Source organism: Rattus norvegicus, chromosome 8 (genome assembly GCF_021556685.1).
Source record: "Rattus norvegicus strain SHRSP/BbbUtx chromosome 8, alternate assembly SHRSP_T2T, whole genome shotgun sequence".
Classification (NCBI taxonomy): domain Eukaryota; kingdom Metazoa; phylum Chordata; class Mammalia; order Rodentia; family Muridae; genus Rattus; species Rattus norvegicus.
In genome coordinates, this window is record NC_141541.1 from 71,017,038 (window position 1) to 71,037,879 (window position 20,842).

General features: G+C 50.7%; 1 protein-coding gene and 1 long non-coding RNA gene across 5 annotated transcripts; one reads left to right on the top strand and one right to left on the bottom strand.

Moving 5' to 3' along the window:
- Positions 1–726: 726 nt before the first annotated feature.
- Positions 727–15,837, top strand: Cln6 (CLN6, transmembrane ER protein). Of its 3 annotated transcripts, none has more exons than XM_087562076.1 (8): positions 727–870; positions 2,385–2,486; positions 7,635–7,830; positions 9,177–9,275; positions 10,141–10,329; positions 10,837–10,892; positions 12,394–12,516; positions 14,552–15,837. In XM_087562076.1, exons 3-8 carry the CDS (start codon positions 7,663–7,665, stop codon positions 14,820–14,822), a joined length of 906 nt encoding a protein of 301 aa, XP_087418202.1. In that variant the 5' UTR covers positions 727–870; positions 2,385–2,486; positions 7,635–7,662; the 3' UTR covers positions 14,823–15,837.
- A 1,634-nt stretch (positions 15,838–17,471) lies between these two features.
- Positions 17,472–20,367, bottom strand: LOC148004196 (uncharacterized). 2 transcript variants are annotated; one of them, XR_015627772.1, is made up of 3 exons: positions 20,177–20,315; positions 19,208–19,458; positions 17,472–17,560 (listed from the first exon to the last, which is right to left on the bottom strand). It is a non-coding gene; the product is annotated as an uncharacterized LOC148004196 (long non-coding RNA). The 2 variants fall into 2 exon arrangements; XR_015627771.1 differs by lacking the exon at positions 17,472–17,560 and having other exon boundaries at positions 18,269–19,458; positions 20,177–20,367.
- Positions 20,368–20,842: the final 475 nt, after the last annotated feature.

Sequence of the window (20,842 nt, forward strand, 5' to 3'; positions counted from 1 at the left end):
CCCCCCAACTAGGAGAGAATTCGCTGTACTCTTCACCCATCAAAGTACAGGTGATAGTTGATTGCTCAGTCTTTAATTCGAGGAAGGAGTGCTTCCAGTACAATTTAAAGGACTCATAGACCCCAGATCTTTTGATGACCTCACAGCTTGATCATTCTGGATCCCAGGTTCACCTCCATTCAGTACTCTCAAGCCCGGCTAGGCAAGGCTTCCTTCCTGCAGAAATACAGAGGACTCAAGGGAAAAAACCCAAACAAACAAACAAACAAACAAACAAACACAACCACCCAGGCGCCAGGCGTCCACACAGTGCAGATCCAGCTCAGACCTCTGGGACGTAAGTTAGGCCCCTCCTTCTCAAGCAGAGATCGCCCTCCCCTGCTTTCTCCCTCCTCTTCCCCTTCCCCCACTCCTCCTTCCTTCTCCCTTCTCCTTCCTCCTTCCTCTCTCCTTCCTCTTTCAGTCCCTCCCCCTTCTCTTTCCTCCGTCCCATACCCCCACTCCGGTCCCGCCCTAAGCACCTCCCCATCCTCCTCCCTTCACCAGTTCTCCCCCTACTCTTTTCTCCAGTTTCTCCCCCTCCCTTCTCTTCCTCCTCCCTTCCCTCCTCCCCTCCAACCTCCAGCTCCTCCCCTCCCCTTTCTCCCGCCCCTGGGCCCCGCGCTCGCTTCCCTCCCGCCCGCCCCGGGGCCCCGCGCTCACCTCCCGCCCAGCCTTCCCCGCGCTAGGCGCCGAGGCTCCGCGCGGCACGCGCATCCGTCTCTCCTCCCGGAAGGCGAGGCCGAGCGTGGCGGCCATGGAGGCGGCGGCGCGGAGGCGGCAGCTCCCCGGAGCGGCTGGCGGCCCCGGTGTCGCGTTCTTGCAGGCCAGGTGGGCGCGGAGCGGGGACAGGGAGGCCGCGAGGGGCCCCAGAGTTTGAGAGACCTCGCCAGGGTTAGGGGAACTGCAGGGGTAGGCTACTCGGAGGTCATCCCGGCCAGCTCTGCTGAGTCCCCGTGCCACTTCCAAGTTTTCAGGAACCTCCTGCTCTGGGGAAGACTGTGACTTTGCTCTGAATCAGGAGGCTCGGGGCCCAGGAAAAGTGGGCCGTTAACCGGGGACAGCGGGAAGTGGAACGCTTCTCTCCTGAATGAGAGAGCCCTTCCCTCAGAGGGGAGATGTTTAGGCTGCACAGGACAGAGCCAGAGGCGCAATACCTGCCCTTTCATCATTTTCCCCCAGTCTCCCTCTATCCGCTTCCCTGACCATCAACATTCCCTGCTTGTCACACGTATTGATTAAGCACCTGTCATGTGCCCTGTGGCAAACTGGAAAGTCGAAAGTCGAGCTAAAGCAGATGACAGCTAATCATGAAAGTCTTCTAGAGGAAGTTGAGTAGTACAAGACTCTGCAGAGGACAGACATTTAAGGCCGTTGGGCCGGGCATGAGGCTATGCCTTTAACCCCATCCATCCATCACTCAGGAGGCAGAGGCAGGTTTCTAGGGGGATTTAGTTCAGTCGGTAGTGATTACATAGCATGGTAGACAGTGGAAGAATGGGAGGAAAGACAAGTCGTGTACTGGTGTTGGGAAAGTCACAGGTGTAAGAGAAAATAAACCACAGGGACTGGACACACTTCAAAGTGCCCTGAGTGCCCCAGAGTGGGACAAGAAGCCCCTAGAGTCTGAAGTTGGAGGTGGTACGTACCTGTTCTGGGTGGAGAGGCTGCTTACTGCTTGAACAGTAGGCCCCTTACTTTCCTCACCCTGAGTGAACTGTTAAAAATGTATACTCCATATACCATAGGTACCAAAGACCCATGAGGAGTTTTGAGCACTGGTGTGCACCAGGTGAATTTTAGCAAGTCCCTCGTGTGGCTTGGGATGGTGGGGAAGTTTTGAGAGACTGGCTGAGGCCAGCTTTTTCATAGTTCTGGAAGAACTCATGGGCTGTTTGCTTTTTGACTTGGGGGCAATTCTCTGAGCAGTGCTGCTTTTGGTAACATTTCTAACTGGTGGCCATCCTGTGAGCTCTCCCTGGCTTAGTACCACGGTAGCCATCTTAGTTTGTATATACACTCTGTCATGGCAGATTTGCCCTTAGGCACATTAATATGCAACTTCTTGTCACTTGATGGTCCCTCTACGCTTCTAAGTTTTACTTCATCTCTGATACGGAAATTGGTCCAGTGTGCAGTAAGGAATCTGACTGAGGCTCAGGCTGTATAATTCCCAAAACATGCCACAAGTTCAGCAGGCATTTGGAAGCTGCCCACAGCACTAAGGGGGTCAAAATTACCTTCTACATTTGTGGCTGTTGCGCTTGTTTTCTCCCTGTTGTCTGTGCATTAATGCTAAAGTGTTTACATTATTTTAGCCATCTTTGTTTTTCTGTTGTGTTTAGACAATTATGTAGTCCTGGCTGTCCTGGAACTCCATTGTAGACCAGGCTGGCCTCGAACTCAGAAATGGACCAGCCTTTGCCTCCTGAGTGCTGGGATCAAAGGTGAGCGACACCACAGCTGTTTCTTTACCTTTTCTTTCTTCTCATTGTCTTTTGTCTGCACGTCTTCCATTTTTATTGAAATGTCCTGGTCTCATTATGTCAGGCATGTCACTGGTTATGAGGAGCCCATCTCTCTACTCCCTGTGCATAGCTCTCCAGACCAACCCTTTGCTTTTCTTCCTCCCAGACTTGCAGATGCTGCTGTGTGGTACCCGCTTCCCAGCTGTCGCGGTGTCAGTTTCCCCGGGGTTGTAGACTTGGGAAGCTGAGGAGGGGAGCAGGAGCAAAGGCCAGGTTTGCCTCAGGTTACCTGGCATTCGCTCTCCCCACTCTCCTGGGTTCTATCTGTCCCTCCTGATGGGGGCCTAGCATGGCCTGGGGCTTCAGCCTGGGAAGTTTGGAGTCAGGCAGGTACTTGGAACAAGTTGAGGTTGCTCATTCAGGACAGGACTTTGAGCGTTGAGCGGAGGTACCTTTCCCCTGAGTGAGCTGCCGTCACTGTCAAAGCCCCACAGAAGGAAACGCTTCAGATGTTTGCCTGTCTTTTGTCTATGTATTGCTGGTTAAGGGAAGGCTTTTATTAAGCTGAGGAAAAGCACACACAGCAAGCACACAGAAAGACCTGAAGAGCAGAGCAGAATTCTGAAAATTCACGTGTGTAAGTCTGGATTCCTGAACTCTGTCTTCCCTTCCTCTTTTCCCCACCTGCCCTTCTAAGCTACGCTGCGCTAAGGTCAGGGGTTCCCATTTACTGAAGTGCTTCCTGGGATAGAGGGAGAAATTGTGACCTCTAGTGTGAGCCAGTAATTTCTAGAGGCATGCACCAAGTGCCCCCATTTCCCCTTGTGTGTGCTTTCAAAACCATTTTTCTTTTTTCTTTTTCTTTTTTTCTTTTCTTATTCCTGAGACAGGGCTTCTCTGTATAGTCCTGGCTGTCCTAGAACTCAATCTATAAACCAGGCTTGCTAGGAGCTCAGAGATCTCTGCCTCTGCCTCCTGAGTGCAGGGATTAGGGGTATACAACACCTCCTGGTCCCTTAATTCTTTTTTTTTTTTAAAGATTTATTCATTTATTATATATAAGCACACTGTAGCTGACTTCAGATACACCAGAAGAGGGCATCAGATCCCATTACAGATGGTTGTGAGCCACCATGTGGTTGCTGGGAATTGAACTCAGGACCTCTAGGAAGAGTAGTGGGGTGTTCTTAACCACTGAGCCATCTCTCCTGCCCCCTTAATTCTTTTTTTTTTTTTCCGGAGCTGGGGACCGAACCCAGGGCCTTGCGCTTCCTAGGCAATCTCTCTACCACTGAGCTAAATCCCCAACCCCCCACCCCCTTAATTCTTTATACCAAACATCCCAGCTCTGTCTGAGTTGGGGGCTTCAGAATGAAACACCCGGAGTACCCGCCTCCTCCCTGCAAACTCTTCATCACTCACGTGAGGTGTGTGTGTGAGGCCTGTTCTGAAAGTCATAAAGAGGAAGGAACAAACAGGGACTCTCCTGGGGTGCTTTCACCGAACTCTGAGCAGTCTGCATAGTTAACCTGAATATCTGCCCTGTCTTGGGCCTGGACAGCTCTACCATTTTGTCCCTCTTAGGCCTGGGGTTTCTGCAGTGCCTTCTCTCTTCCTCCCCAGGCCTTTTCCTCCTGCTCACATGCAACTTTTTTTTTTTTTTTTTTTTGGTTCTTTTTTTCGGAGCTGGGGACCGAACCCAGGGCCTTGCGCTTCCTAGGTAAGCGCTCTACCACTGAGCTAAATCCCCAGCCCCGCAACTTTTCTTCCTGGTTAAAAGCGCCATCCCCACCTTAAAGCACCCTTACTTTCTGGTAGGCTCTGCATATTGTTCCTGGATACATTGGTCCTGTTCTAGATTGACTTCAAATGCCAGCCGGCTTATTACAGTGATCGGAATAGTAGGCAGAGCACAGAGACCCAGGCTTGAGTTGTGTACTATCCTGAACTCCTGCATTTCAGTGGCAGATAGTGTGAACTCAGCACCCACCCTGCTAGCAAAAGGTGCCAGCACATATGGCCTGAGGCAGCCTACCATGTAACATATGAACACTCTGCCTGAGTGTGCATGCCTGTGCGAGCATGTGTGTGTGTGTGTGTGTGTGTGTGTGTGTGTGTGTGTGTGTGCTGTTTTTGGAGGCTGGAACCTTGAACCATGGACAGCCTTGTGGCTTGCATCCTAGAGAGCCAACATCAGAAGGCTCTCTTTCCCCAATTTGCCAAACCCTCCCTGTTGGCTAACACTACCTCTTGGGGAAGAAGTAAGAGTTGGGGAAGAGGTAATAAAAGTAGTCACAGCAGCTCCTTACTACTTGGGCAACAGTGTCTGAACTCTAACCTCAGAGTCTCAGCATCTTTGTCTAAGTAAAAACAGTAGGGAACACCCCTGCCTCTGATGCCACTGCCTGGGGTTAGCTGAGATGCTATGAGTCGGTTTGTAGCATCTTGCACAGTTGGTGATCAGTGGAGTGTGGGGAGGACACTAAGGCAGGGGACAGAAGGCTATGCTGAATGGGGAAAGTCTGCTCTGCCTACTTTGCCTTTTACAGGACCACAGATGTCCAGAGGCTGCTTCCCTGGTCCTGGGTGGCTTGGTCCATCTATTTATCTTTGGGATTCCCAGGAGCTCATTAGCTGAGGAGTCCAGCAAATATAAGACAGTCACAACAACACTTATAGAGGACCATGTGCCCATAGGGGAGGGGTACTGACCTGGCCACAGTGATGGTTTTAAGACAGCCCAAGCCAGGGACAGAGCTGATCTCTGGAGGTCAGGGATCTGTGTCACACACACACAGGTTAGTGAGACTCCCCGTCATCCTAGGAGTTACTAGCGTTTTGTCTCTGGGTAGTAAACTTGCTGTAAGAGAGACTGATGGGGAGGTTGGAGAGCTGGGGGAACCTTAATGATCACTCCTTTGATGCTGCTGATATGGCTCTGTGGGTTAAAGTTCCCCAACCTGGGGGTGGGGGCCGGTGTTCAGCGAAACCTGAGGAGGGGGCAAAAGAGTGGGGGACAGGAGATGCGAAGAAGGAGAGCAAGTCGTAGTCTGATCAAGCTCTCAAACTTTATTTCAAGGCAGTGGGTTATAAAGACAAGCAAGCGGGAATGCCACACAGGCCCAAGACCAATTCATCATTGTCACCGCCATCCCACTGTTCTTTTGGTTCCTGCAATCCTAAACCATAAATTGGGGTGTACTGATAAGAACAGATAACTGGCTAGGTTCCCAGACACAGAGGCTGCAAAAGTGGGCCTGAGACATTCCTGAGAACATTCCTGAAACAGGGTGTAAAAGCGGGCTTGGCTCCCGGCATTAAAGTACCCACTAAGCCTGAACGTCTGAGTTTGATCCCAGGACCTACATGGTGGAAAAGAGAGCAGCCTCGAACAAATTCTTTTAACGTGCATATGCATGGCGTGGTATGCGTGCATGCTCATGCTCATTACTGGTTTAAAAGCATTTTTTAAAAGAAGGCTCCCCTGGGACTGGGGATTTAGCTCAGTGGTAGAGCGCTTACCTAGGAAGCGCAAGGCCCTGGGTTCGGTCCCCAGCTCCGGAAAAAAAAAAAAAAAAAAAAAGAAAGAAAAAAGAAGGCTCCCCTTCTGAGGGCCTAAATGGAAGAGCACAGCACTAGTTTCATGCTGCCATGACTGGCTTGAGTTACTGAGGAAAAGTTTGTTCCCGCAGAACTGCTGTTGTGGTTTGGAAAAGCTTTTTTAGAGAAGCCCTCCCATAGGAAGGGGCGATGCCCGTGAACTTCGGTGCATCTGTGAGTAGCAGGGGACCAAGTGCTTTGAGGAGGGGACAGGGTTGTGTTGTCCAGTGGTACTTACTTCCCCTCGTGTTTCTTATACCACCAGGTCCTTTTTTTTTTTTTAAAGATTTATTTATTTTATGTATAAGTACACTGTCACTGTCTTCAGACACACCAGAAGAGGGCATCAGATTCTATTACAGGAGGTTGTGAGCCACCATGTGGTTGCTGGGATTTGAACTCAGGACCTCTGGAAGAGCAGCCAGTGCTCTTAACCGCTGAGCCATCTCTCCAGCCCACCACTGTGGGCTTGCTGGCCTCTTTCTCAGACTCTGATGTTTACTGGTGAGGAAGATAAAATTCCAGTGCCCCAGCCCACCCCCCAAGTGCCTCTGCACAGTTGAGGAGGCAAGGTGGACTGTGGTCCCACTGCTGTCCTCACTGTTCTGTGACCGTTCCCACGGACCAGTCACCATGCACACACTGTAGGATGGAGTTTATAAGAATAGACTCTGGAGCCTGATCATTTAGGTCCAACCCTGGGGCCAGAGACGTGGTATTTTGGATGCTTTCCCCTCCACTTATAAAAAGGAGGGTAACAGTCAACTCTCAAAGAGTGTAAGGTTAAAGGAATGCAGTGAGTAGGTGGTGGGGTAGCTCCACAGTGGGGCACATGCCTAACGTGTCAAGGCCCTGGGTTCCATTCCTAGCTACACACACACACACACACACACACACACACACACACACACACACACACCCATAATACCCATCAACTCGGGACTGGAGAGATGGCTCAGTGGTTTTACGTGCGTACCACTGAGTATTGCAGAGGACCAGCGTTCAGTTCCTAGCACCCAAGTCAGGCAGCTCACAACCACTTGGAACTCCATCTCTAGGGGATCTGACCTTCTTAGGCACATGATGCAACTCATGTGCGTGTAGATTCATGAGAGAGCTTATGCAGTCAGACAGTGCTTCGTGAAGGTGGACTGCTGCCAGCATCTGTCACCATGCTTGATGTCTCTCATTCGTCTTTATTTTATTTCATGTATGTGAGTATACTTTTGCTGTCTTCAGACACACCAGAAGGAGTCATTGGATCCCATTACAGATGGTTGTGAACCACCTTGTGGGAATTGAACTCAGGACCTCTGGAGGAGCAGCCAGTGCTCTTCACCACTGAGCCATCTGTCCAGATCACCTCACTCATCTTTCATGTCTTGCTTTGTTTCCGCCATCATTCTATAATGGAGGCTTGACAATGACTTCCCCATGGGTCACAGGGTATTTAGGGCAACTGGAACCCACTGTCCTCTTAACTACACTGGTTTCCCATCTAGATAACAAGCACGTTCTGTCTTCCAGTGCCTAGACCTGTCTTTCCTTTGGATTGATGGCAAATCAGGAGGAGAGAGGGCTGACCCTAGTCTCTTCGTTCCTACCCAGGCATGGCTCCGCGAAGGCTGAGGACAAAGACCGCACAGCCCCCTTCCACTTTGACCTCTGGTTCTACTTCACACTGCAGAACTGGGTTCTGGACTTTGGCCGCCCTATTGCCATGGTAAGTGTGAGACTGAGTCCTGCTGGGCAGCCTTACAGACATCACTTCTTGTAGCCAACCCAGGGGCTTTTATAGTCTGTAGCTGTTGACTGGCCAGCCATGCAAGAGAGAAAGCCTGGTGGAGTCCTGTGTTCCCTGTAGCCCACCTTGTAGTCAAACCAGGTTTAACCAAATCACTGAGCCAGAAGGAAGGCCTTGGGGAAGGGAACGGAGCATATTTGCCCTCCCTCATTGTCCTCTGGAGGGGAAGCCTGTCAGCTGGTTTTACATACTATAGCTGACCAAATTTATAATAATTAAAGTCACTTCCAAGTAGTAAAAGTAGAAGTCCCAAAATAAGAAAGTGTTGGGCCTTCCTGGTCTCTTTCCTGCCCTGACTCTAAGGGCTTGGGGTGTATACTTTTCTACTTCTTTCTTTGATTATATAGAAATTTCTTTTTTTTTCCTAAACAAAGGAAATTTTGTTTTATGCTCTATATTCTGCACCTCGACTGCTTACGTTAGAATATATCTCTATAGCAACATATGCAAATTGCCATTTCTTTTTTTTTTTTTTTTTTTTGGTTCTTTTTTTTTTTTTGGTTCTTTTTTTTCGGAGCTGGGGACCGAACCCAGGGCCTTGCGCTTCCTAGGTAAGCGCTCTACCGCTGAGCTAAATCCCCAGCCCCGCAAATTGCCATTTCTATTAACGAAGCCGAACCTTCCATAGTAAACATGCACTGTGATGGCCTGTGTGAGCTACGTGGAGAGACTTGTCTGAAGACAAAACAAAACTTCCAGTGAAGTGGCAGGTTACAAAATTAACATGCCCAAATCAGTAGTCATCTTCCTCTATAGCAGGTACAGACTGAGAAAGAAATCAGAAAGACAGTCCCAGTCACAGTAGCCTGAAAAACAAAACAAAATGCCTTGAACTAAACCTAATCAAAGAGTGAAAGACCTACACAGCCCTGCACATCGAAAGATTCAGCAGGCATTTGATGCTCCCCCGGCCGTCAGTGGATAAAACAGACATGACTGTGATAAAGGTCTTTCTAATCAGGAAGGATTTCAGGTTGTAAATGTGTTTTGTCCTTAGATAAAAGATTAAATAAAACATAAAACTGTGAAAAATAAACATTGAATAAAAAGTACTGCCATGTAGAGGGCCTAGGATGTAAGATAGGCCCTGGGTTTCTGTGTATCGCGTACGACTGGGACAGTCCATTTACTGTCTGTGGACTCAGTTTCTCTTTCTGGGAGTCCTTTGGCCTGGGGCTGCTAAAGGAGTTCCAGGAGAACACAGGAAGCACTCACTGTCCAGTGAGTCTGCAGGCCTTCCTGTGAGCGCATACTCTCTTCCCCAGCTGGTATTCCCGATCCAGTGGTTTCCTCTCAACAAGCCGAGTGTTGGGGACTACTTCCACATGGCCTACAATATCATCACACCATTCCTTCTGCTAAAGGTACAGACTGGCCTGTCTCCTCACATCCTCTCTGCTCCGTCTCTGTGTCTTATATGCACGCACACATACATGCACGCAGGAATGCACGTGTCGTGAGCTGGTAAGCTGGTTCAGTGGGTCAGATGCTTGCTGCCAAGCCTGACAGCCTGAATCTCTTCCCCACACGACAGAAGAGAAACAACTCCCACAGATTGCCCTCTGACCTTTTCATGTGTACCTACATAAATACACACAAAAAATAGGTAAATATTTCTTTAAAAATTTAAAAATGAGGGCTTAAAAGATGGCTCAGTGGTTAAGAGCACTGACTGCTCTTCCAGAGCTCCTGAGTTCAATTCCCAGCAACCACATGGTAGCTCACAAACTGATGCCCTCTTCTGGTATATCCATATACATAAATAAATCTTAAAAAGTTAAAATGAAAGACATTTCAAATCTCTAAAAGTAGGAGAAGCCCAGCCTCAAGATAGTTTCTGTGGTTTTAGAACACCCACGCTCATTTCGTACACCCTGACATTTTCTGTTTGCTGGGGCCTGTCACTCAAAAATCAGGTCTGTCGTCATGCTAGCCCACCCAAGGCCTACACAGGATACGCTGAGGTAGTGGCAGGGCCAGGCCTGGTCAGGACTCCTACCTTGAAGCTCTGGTACCAACTCCTCCACCCATGTTCCTGGAGAGGAAGTGTGTGTCCGGCAGACCCTGCTGGGTTTATCCCCTACTGTGATCTGGAGCTAGGCTGCCCTACTAAGGAACCCACAACTTCCAGAGGGGCTTTCTATCCCAGTTTTCTGAGGGAAGGGAGGCAAAGGCTATCACACATTGAAGTTGAGGCAGGGGCATGCCGTGGACCTCTCTTCACCTCAGCTGATGGAGCGGTCCCCCCGAACGCTGCCGCGGTCGATAATCTATGTCAGCATCATCACATTCATCATGGGAGCCAGCATCCACCTGGTGGGCGACTCAGTCAACCACCGCTTGCTCTTCAGCGGGTACCAGCACCACTTGTCTGTCAGAGAGAACCCCATAATCAAGAATCTCAAGCCGGAGACTCTGGTGAGGCTTCCTCCCTACCCGCTCTACCAAAGCTGCATCTGGGGCCTCTGTTCTTAGAGGCTAAAGAGGCTCCCTTGCTAGTCACCATGCCTCATACAGCCCAGGCTGACTACAGTTCCTGTAAGTGGGCAAGGATGACCTTGAACTCCTGATCCTCCTGTCTCTGCCTCCTGGAGTGCTAGGATTACAAGCAAGCACCTAAGTGAGGGCACTGTTGTCTACCTCCACCCAAACTAATGTGCTCCTAATTGTCTGACTGGCTGTGAAGTGCATGTCTGTAACCCCAGCACTCGGGACAAAGAGACAGGAATTGCTACAAGTTTAAGACCAGCCTGGTTCATATAGCAAGACCCTGTCTCAAAACAAAAAACATGGCACAGTAACTGGTTCTGCATGGCTCCTCTGGTACCCTAGGGAGGGAATGAGACTGGCATGTGGGAGTGGGCAGTTGAAAGGGCAGGAGTAGGTCTCAGCCTCCCTCACTCTGCCATCCCTGTGCCTTCTCAGATCGACTCCTTTGAGCTGCTGTACTACTATGACGAGTACCTGGGCCACTGCATGTGGTGAGTGACGGGCTGACCACTCTACGTTCCATCCAGGGTCCAGGCACCAAGAGATACTGGGCAAGGCTCCCTGGATCCCAGGCCTCCAAGTAGTGAGTGGAGCATCTGGGATGGCATTCTCTTCTCAGTAAAGGTGTTATGAGTGGGACCCCTGGTCGGCATGCTAGGAAGACCCAACTACTTTCCTTTGGCCTTAAGGGGGCCTCTTAGTGCCTCCTTCCTACTTGAAGTTCCCACAGTGGCCACTAGAGGGCAGCAAGCAGATATTTGTCCTCATGAACCATGCTGGTGTCTGGGGTTGGGGAGTGTGGACTGTAGCTCTGATAAGCAAGCACACTTAGATGGTTGTGGGTCGGGTGCGGGAGACGGTTGTGGATGTAGAAAGCTGAGAAGAGCCAGCAGGGCCAGGTCTGGGTGGCACAGTTTGTGTTCTCCATCTTAGAGCTCCCAGGGGAATCTCCCTACCACCACCAGTACTGCCAGACAGGAAAATCTCAGGCGCATGCAGTCAGAGTCAGGGCTCAGATAAAGAGGTTTTCCTCTGCTGCTCTTCACCCTACACAAGAAAGATAAACTAAAGCCAGAGGAAAGAGGTGAGAACAGTTGTTAGCTGGGAGGTGATGGGCCAGCACTGAGGCTCCTCCCTCAACACATGCCCAGTTCTGGTGTCTGTCAGTCTGTCTGAGATTATGGAGCTTTATTCTCTTGGTTCAGAAGGTGCTAGGGGCCCTCTGAACCCGCCTCTCTTGCCAGCTCATCCTGACCTTGACAGGTGACTCTTCCCTCTGGAAGTTGGGAGAGGAGGAACAGGCTGGGAGCTCAGGAGAGGTTGAGGGAGTGGACTGTGTATTGTGGGTCTGGGTGTCATATGACAGAAAAGGATTGGATGTGAGGGGAGTATGAGCAAGTGTGCATGTGTGTGCCTGCATGCATTAGTGTGTGTGTGTGTGTGTGTGTGTGTGTGTGTGTGTGTGTGTTAGAAGGAGAAAGGGAGTCCCCTGTGGCAGGGGAGAAGCCATACTTTGAGATGAGATAGGAGCTGTTGGCTGAGGGTAAGCGAGGGGCTTCACAGCTCTCCTTGGGTTCCCCCAGCACTGTGTTCTCTACAACCTCAGCCCTGGTGGGTAGCCCAATTTCCAGGCTAGTGTGGCACTGGACTTGCTGGTATTCGAAGCACATGGATGAGACAGAGCCCTTATCCTCTCATCTCCATGTAGAATGAGGGACAGGGCAGGTACCAAGTCCAGAGAGGGAAGCCAGGCAGGAGGGGGTTGCCATGGCGCCCACCCCTTCACCTCAGTTTTCACACAGGGGTCTGGGACTCTTCTTTTAGTTTCTGTTCCTCCCACCTTGACTCCCAGGGCAGAAAAGGCTGGATGTAGAGCAGTGTGGGTGACATGCCAACACGATGACACCCTATGTGACAATTCAAGGGACCAGTGGAAAGGTGATGGGGACGGCCCCTGGCCGGGCCTATAACGCCGTTGCCTCTGTGTCACAGGTACATCCCCTTCTTCCTCATCCTCTTCATGTACTTCAGTGGCTGTTTTACTACCTCCAAGGCCGAGAGCCACATGCCAGGGCCTGCCCTGCTCCTGGTGGTGCCCAGTGGTATATACTACTGGTGAGTAGATATTGGCACATGGGGTGGGACAAAGGGCACAGGGACTGGATGAGCCACCACAGTAAAAGCCACACTTAAACAGTGTTGGGTGTGATGGGTCACTCCTGTAATGCTAGCATTCGGGAGGTAGAGACAGGAGGAGCAGGAGTTGAAGGCTGTTAGCATTGGCTGTATAATAAGTTTGAGGCCATGTTGGGCTATATGGGCCCTGTCTGAGAGAGAGAGAGAGAGAGAGAGAGAGAGAGAGACAGAGACAGAGACAGAGACAGAGACAGAGACAGACAGAGAGAGACAGAGAGAGACAGAGACACAGACACAGAGACACACAAACTCGATCGCACTTGACCACGGACCTGTACTGTGAGTCCACCTAAGACTTGCCATCCCCAGGCCTCTTCTGCTTCCTGGGTTGAGTGAGGACTGTAACCAGGATGGTCAGCTCTAAGTAGATATCTCTCAGCATGTCAGAGCCACCTTGAGGCCAGAAGTCTACCTCTAGCTCCATATCCTGTGAATCCTCCTGAGCCTCAGTTTACCCCTCTGAAATAGGAGTTATACTGGCCTTGTCCCCATCTCAGGAGATGTTGGGATCCAGTTGGGAGAGAAGAGTACCATGGTGCCAAGATGACATGGACAGACTGGGGAATTCCCTGTCTAGTGCCCTCTCCTGTTTCTTTGTTTTCCCGAGGTCCCTGTGCTAGACTCCCTTCTCAGGCCTCAGCCGGACCCTTCTCTCCCATCATTCCCAGCAGAACCCAGTTCTCCTTAGGTGGGAAGCCCCCTCCACATGAAAAAGGCCCTTTCTTCCTGGGTCAGAACTAGCCACTTCCAGGGCCTGTCCTGTCTACAAGCAGGCCCACTAGAGCTAATCTATGTTCTCCTTGAGGGTGGGATTAGAGATAGTAGCATTTATGCCACAGAGAGAGAGAGGCTTGACCTGGGCATGCTTATCGGCACAGTCTTACCCTGACATGTTAGTGTGACATTGGCAGATTCATAACAGTGCACCGTTCATGAATGAAATGTTTTCCAAGTAAGAGATACACACAACCCTTGAGAGGTGAGGCTGTTTATGTTGCCCTCATAAGGGAGAAAACAGCCTTGAAGTTGTCATTCAAAGTTGTTGCGTGACGTCCCCAAGGTCCCAGATCACTAGGTTGTAAAGGTGGAACTCTTTAAGTGAACAGGTCGGCATCAGGACACCCTAGAGGAAGACAGGTAGGTAACCTTGTAGATGCCTCCAAGTGCCTCTGAGTGCTCTGCACTCAGGGTTGCAACATCTCTAGGAGATGACAGCGGTCCAGCCTTCAAGGGGACAGTAATGACAATAGCCTTCATGTATTGGGATGGTATCCCCAAACTCAAATGTCTCCAGAAACCAAGCAGACAGGAGATGAGGCCTCAGGAAGTATGAGACCTGAGACCATGTGTTGCACAGTGTTCTCTTGCTCCTCCAGGGCCAGTTTTTGTCATGTGGAAGTGTCCTAATGTGGTAAGAAAAGACAGAGACCAAAGCCCAGATATCCTGTGATTCTCAATACATAGTTTTAGAACTTGCTGTGTGGCAGACAGAGAGACTAGTCTGCCTCTGCCTCTGCCTCTGCCTCTGCCTCTGCCTCCTGGGTATAGAGTAAACCTGTGAGCCACCACACCCAGCTGATATTATTATTATTATTATTATTATTATTATTATTATTATTATTATTATTATTATTATTATTATTATTTTGAAGTATGTTTTCAGCTGTGTGCATAGGTCTGGCTGTCCTGGAACTCACTCTGTAGATCTGCCTGCCTCTGCTTCCCCAGTGTTGGGATTAAAGTCATGCACCACCTCACCTAACTATCCAGCAGAATATTATTATTAAACCACTTAAAGTCAGAGCAGTCTGATGCCTCTGGGCTCACTGGTCCATTCCCTAGGTGAGCTGTTCTGATTGATCGGGAGGGCAGCCTGGGACTTGGTCCAGAAGGATGCCAGGGATGGGGTTGCCATGGCACCCTCTTCACCTCCACCCCTGTTCTCTTTCTCCAGGTACCTGGTGACCGAGGGCCAGATCTTCATCCTCTTCATCTTCACCTTCTTCGCCATGCTGGCTCTCGTTTTGCACCAGAAGCGTAGGCGCCTGTTACTGGACAGCAATGGCCTCTTCCTCTTCTGTTCCTTCGCGCTCACCCTCTTACTGGTGGCTCTGTGGGTTGCCTGGCTGTGGAATGACCCTGTGCTCAGAAAGAAGTACCCTGGTGTCATCTATGTTCCTGAGCCCTGGGCCTTCTACACACTCCATGTTAGCAACCAACAGTGAGGCTCAGTGGGGGCAACAGGCCATGGTATTTGTATGTGTGCATACGTGCACTGTGGTAATATGAACTATGCATTGGGGGCAGAGATTGGCAGAGTGTGTTGTTGAGAGACTCAACTGTTCTGGTCAGGTTTTGGGTTTGTTTGTTTGTTTTGCTTTGGACTTAAGATGGAGTTTATTTTGGCGAAGTATATGAAGGCCAAGATCGCCCCTGCCCTCCCCTGTATTTCACTACCATTAGAGGTGCCCGAAACATCCCTATCTCTCAGCACTGGGCTGGCCTTATGGAGATGTCTTCTGGTGGCATGCAGGTGAGGGCTGGGCAGGACAGAAACAAGAGACTCGGCTACTTGCCTGGCTCCTGGCACCTGAAACTGCTTACCCCTGGGCCCTAGGTTTCTGGGTCACAACTTCTTTTGTGCTTTAAACAGAGCAATTCCAACTCTGGGCTTCATTTGTTCTGGACGGCTCCTATGGTTCCAAGTGGCTCTGGGGACTGGTGGTTACTGATTCCCTTGGAGCAGCAGCAGCAGCAAGGAAGAGCTGTTCTTTTACTATATCCCCCACCCCTCCTCCTGGTCACACTGTCAGTGAAGCTCTTGGAGCTGGCCTGGGTTCTGAGCTGCATGGAAGGCAGAATTCTCAAGCCCTTGTTTTATAGATTCCCTGAGACCCATTGTAAGGGTCTGAGACATTACAAGTCAGTCTCTTGAGACAGTGCAGCCAGAATCTTTCACCACCTGCCTTGTGCCTTTGTTCCCAGCATGGTGGCTCCTGCCTTTCCCCAGCCCACCTCCTCCTAGGCCTCAGATATAGGTCTCCTTGGCACGAGGTGCCATCACCTTATTTAGCAGCCAGCATTGAGTGGTCTGTGCTGTGAGTCTTGGGGATACTCCGTGCATGGCTCTGCCTCTTTTCTGCTGCTCTCAGGGACTAGGCCTCAGTTTTCTCTAGTAGACTTTCTATGGGCTAGCCCATGCTGGGGTGGAGGTCTGAATAAAGGCTGATTTGAAGCCCAGACTGGTTGGTGGCTGTTTCTAGCTTTGGGAGTATGGTGGGAGTTCTGGGTTAAGGGAGAGACTTATTGGTCTGGGGTCTAGGCTGCAGGGTGTGAGGCTTTCTTTTAGGGCAGACCTGAGTGACCCCACTCAGTGCTGTGTTCCTTAGAGGAGCCTATGCCAATGAAAAGAAGAAGAGAATCTCTAGGCCTGTCACTGGGAGACAATGAGGTGTAGTTTACATTCATGGGAAGTGGCCCTGAGCTTTCAGCAAGTTGACTAAGCTCTTAGAGCCTGGCTTTTGGCAACCAGAGTTCTACACCTGGGCTACACCTCCCCAGACAATGATGTGGGACATTACCAGAAGGCGCAGTGTGGAGCAGGGCTCCCCCATGCGTCTGTCCCCTCAGCCACCCAGCACATTCCCTGCCTTCCTCCAGGATGCTGCCTTTTCAGGCCTGATTTGTGGGGCCTGAAGACTACATTTTGGGGAGCCAATAGTAAGAAACAGTGGGAGGCATGGGGTGCGGGCAGTGTAGCCCAGAGGTCAGCCTCAGGATTCCTTCAGGAACACTAGTCACTTCTTCACTTCTGAGACAGGGTCATGAATTGTCCTGGGACCTGCCCATTAAGCCAGGTTCACGGGCCAGTGGTCCAGGGACCAGCTGTCTCCCTGGCCCCTTACCTATTCTATAAACATGGACCACCACACCTGACCTTTTTATGTAGGTTCTGGGGATAGAACATGGGTCCTTGTGCTTGCAAGGACCATCTCAGCCCTGAGAAAACATCTTAAAGATTATCTATGAGTGCTCTATCTGCATGTACATCTGCTTGAAGAAGAGGGCATCAGATACCATTCAGATGGCTGTGAGCCACCATGCAGTTGCTGGGGATTGAACTCAGGACCTCTGGAAGAGCAGTCAGTGCTCTTAACTGCTGAGCCATCTCTCCAGCCAAGAAAACATCTTAAAATACCAAAGCAAGTTGTTAGGAACAGCAAGTTCCTGGAGCCTTGGGCCACCATGTGCCTGACAGTTGACTAGGAATGACACCCTGGACAGCTGTCTGAATGAAGCCTAGCTTCACCTTCCTGGAGTTCTACCATCAAGCTTCTAGAAAATTGGTTCCCGGAGTACAGGAGTACAGGAGAGTACAGGAGAAACCAGAATTAATCAGAAACTGGGGCTGGGTCCTGTAGGCCACTCTGATGTGGGTTCCTTTGGGGACCACCACTCCAGGTCCTGGCTACTCAGTGTGGCCCCAGACTGCAGCTACTGCTTCTTCTGGAAATGGGCAACAGGGTGTCTTGATGCCTGTCCAGGCTGTACCTAGAGGGATCCCTGGGATCCCAGTCCCTTTCTGCCCAGGCACGTGCAGTCCACATGACTTTCAAGGCAGCTGTGATGGTAGCGTGAGCGTGGTGAGTGAGAACAGCCGGTGTCTATCTGTTCAGTTCTGAGGATGAGGTATTGACAAGGCTATTTCATGGGCTCTACAGGATGCCTCTTTGCCTCTTCTAGCCTGTGGTGGGACCTAGGCCATCCTCAGTGTTCTGGGCTATGAACCCATTAATCATGGCCCGCTCTGTGGTGTCTGGAGTGCTCTCCTTGAGTTAGCGCCTACCCTATCTGTTGTGTGTGACCTCACTTCACCTGTGTCCATGGATCCAACTTCCAGATGAAGTCCCTTAGGCTCTAGGGAGACATGGATTCCAGGGGCACTAGTTAGCCCAAGAGAGCCCTGAAACAAAAGCATAGATGGGATGGAGGTGAGGAGAGCAAAGTCTGAGGACCACTTCCCAGCAGGTACATGGATGCTTGCCAAGACTCACTTTCCTGGGTATGGGGGAATCAGGATTGCCCTGTCGTGCCCAACTCTCTGAGAGGCAAGAGCCCTTGGGAGGTACACAGTTCCATAAGAAAGTAGCAAGAGGAAGAACATTCCTTTGAGAGCAGGATTTATGGAGTCAAGGCTAGGGTCAGGAACTTAGTGTCCTGTAGTCCAGGCTGACTTTGAACTTCTGATCTTCCTGCCTTTATCCTCTACTGGACTTACAGGCATGAACAATATGTCTGAGTTATGCAATGCTGAGATCAAATCTAAGGCTTGCATGCTAGGCAAATGTTCCACCAACTGAACTGCGTCCTGAACCGCTCCCCCATATAACCTAGGACACTCCCTGGAGGCTCTTCTGGGGCTCTGGTTGGCACCCTTATAGACAAAGTACCCTGGGGGATGGGAGGAAGGCCCCTTGCCTAAAGCCCCTTCCACAGGGAGGGGTGTCAGTCCACAGAGTGGTAAAAGGCAACGGAGCCAGCAGAAGTCCGTGAAGTCCAGGTGAGGTGCTGGCCTCTAGCCGGGAGGGCCAAGTTTCAAGTATAAAGTGAACAAATTCAGCCCCAAATGGGGCCAGAGGGGTTTCCTGCTGCATTTCATAAGGAGGGTCATGCATGCAGAGAACTGTGCAGCCTGGTAGGTGTACACCGCCAGCCCTCTGTAGTCAGCCTTGGAGCGGGTGTTTAACCAGCTGAAACACCATGAGACAACCCCTTTGTCACCTACAAACAGGGAACTGAGTATGGCCACAGACATCTGATGTGTATTTGGGAGGTAGAGGCAGGGAGATCAAGAGTTCAGAGCTGTCTTCAATTATACAGTGAGTTTGAGGGCCTGAGATCCTGTCCCAACACAACACAAACGGGTGCTGGAGAGGGGACTTGAGCGTTTACTGTGTTTGCAGAGGACCTGAATTTGGTTCCCAGCATCCACCTGGGGTGGCTCACAACTGCCTATTACCACCTTTAGGGGATCTGATGCCCTTTCATGGTGACTGTGGGCTGCTATACTCATACATACATGCAAATATACACATAATTAAAATATATTCTAATGCTTTTCAGTCTGGTGGCAGCCATCGGGCAAGCCAAGATATGGACATACAAGCACACACTGTAGAGTAGCGGTTCTCAGTCATGGGTCGTGACCCCTTTGGGCCTTTCACAGAGATCAGATACCGGATATCCTGCATAGCAAATATTTACATTACAGATCCACCACAGTAGCAAAATTACAGGTATGAAGAAGCAGTGAAAATTGTACGGGTGGGTTACCACAACACGAGGAAGTGCATTAGAGGGCCGCAGCATGAGGAAGGCTGAGGACCACTGCTATAGAGGAAGAACGGGTCTTGAAAGACACGGTGCACTTTCTTCAGGCTCCACTACTTGCTGTATCACCAATTCCCTGTGCTGCACAGGGCTTCTTGCTCCACCCGGCCAGGTAAAGCGCACAGACAGCTTCCTGAGGCTAAGCAGGATGACATTAGATGCAGGACATCATGTTCACAGCGGAGGCTGCAAACACCCAGTTCCTTAGAGTGCAACTTACAGTAAACCTGTCCATCGTGGGGTTGAGCAGCTAAACATGGCTCGGTCTTCATTATTTTGTGGAAAGAGCTGGACTCCATGTGGATTCTGAGCAGGCTGAAAGCTTCATACAGATTCTTTGAGGTTCTCCTCATAGATCTACTACTCCATAAGTTACCAGAACAAATCCTGATACCAGTGGATCACCGAACCAGTTCACAAGCACCGAGAGATGCCTGGGCTGCCATCTGCTGGCCACTGGAGTTGTGATCTCTGAAAAGGAAACCAAGTTCAGACACACTTCGAGTGGTTCTTACCACACAGTTGGAGAGAGTGGAGAACTTTCCAGCTCCCTAGTGATGATATAATGTTCATAAACTATACCAGTAAATGATTTAGGGGCACATGACTGACCATAGTACCCTGGTACCCAGTTACTCAAACTCAAGAAAGTGTCTCACCAGCCTCTGAGCCCCTCACAGAGGTAGGGTATTTGGGGGCCTCAGCTCTGTGCCCACCTCTCAGCGCTTACTGCCTACCTCCCTTACTCACCCACGGCCACTAAGCTGCACCCTCCAGCCTTCCCTACCCCCACTATACCCACCCCCACCAAACCTAGCCCCCACTATACCCACCCCCTCCAAACCTAGCCCCCACTATACCTACTTCTCCATACCTAGCCCCCTACCATATCTCGCCCCCAACCACACCTAGCCTCCCAATCATACCTAACCCCACATTATAGTGGGCTCAGAACCTTGATTCTCAAGTCTAAAGCAGGAAGAGGTGGCTCAGGAGAAAAAAACATTCCACATGGAGGGAGGGGTCAGGACCAGGGGGAGGCCATGAGTCCATGTGCCCTGGATGAGCAGGAGAGTTCACCTCTCTTCTTCTGGCACCTGTAGCCTTTGGCAGCCCCATTGCTCCCACACAACCCATGGGATCGCACACAATGGCTGACAATTGGGCCAGCCTGGGTTTAGCGCCTCACCGGCAAACCAGCCACGGAGTGTGGATGAAGGAAAGGAGACTTCCAGATGAGTTCGAGAACCTAGTCATGCCCAGGGCCCAGTGGCAGTTCTGGGAGCCACCCTTCTTCCTGTCTCTCGACGGAGACAGGAATAGAGGGCTGAGAAATTCAGAGTCAGCAGCTTATAATACTGGACTGGGCGAGCCGAGGAAGAGAGACGAACTTCCTGCCTGGGAAAGTCAGGTCAAATTCCAAGGCCCCTGAGCAGCTAGCCTAAGACTCCGCTCCAGCACCCAATGCCATCCCCACCCCCTAGGAAGTAGATGGCTGTGTGTTGGTCTTTGGATTCTCTCAGCAGCCCATCATGTATCTGGTGAGGAAACCGAGGCATACAGGAAACGAAGGATTTGGATCCCAGCTGAGGAAATAACTTGGATCCCTAGCTGTAGTGCATCCCCAAGGCTGTGTCTCTGAGCGCAGCTCCATTGGAGAGCCACTACTGGGGGGAGACAGTGTGTGTGCTATCTGGCTCGGGAGAGTGAAAAGGGTCCCAAGACAGGCTCAGATCAGAACAAAGTCAGCCCCACCCGGAGCCCCCTTTTCAGAAGCTCCTAAGAAGGGACACCCAAATTGTCCAGTGGCTGCAGAGCCCTAGCCTCTAGGGGCAGGGGCCTCCAGGAGAGCTTG

Coding starts and splice junctions, on each gene's coding strand:
- Cln6 (XM_087562076.1), top strand. CDS start 7,663: ATGGCAAATCAGGAGGAGAGAGGGCTGACCCTAGTCTCTTCGTTCCTA. Junction 10,330..10,836: donor ATCTCAAGCCGGAGACTCTG/GTGAGGCTTCCT, acceptor GTGCCTTCTCAG/ATCGACTCCTTTGAGCTGCT. Junction 12,517..14,551: donor CCCAGTGGTATATACTACTG/GTGAGTAGATAT, acceptor CTCTTTCTCCAG/GTACCTGGTGACCGAGGGCC.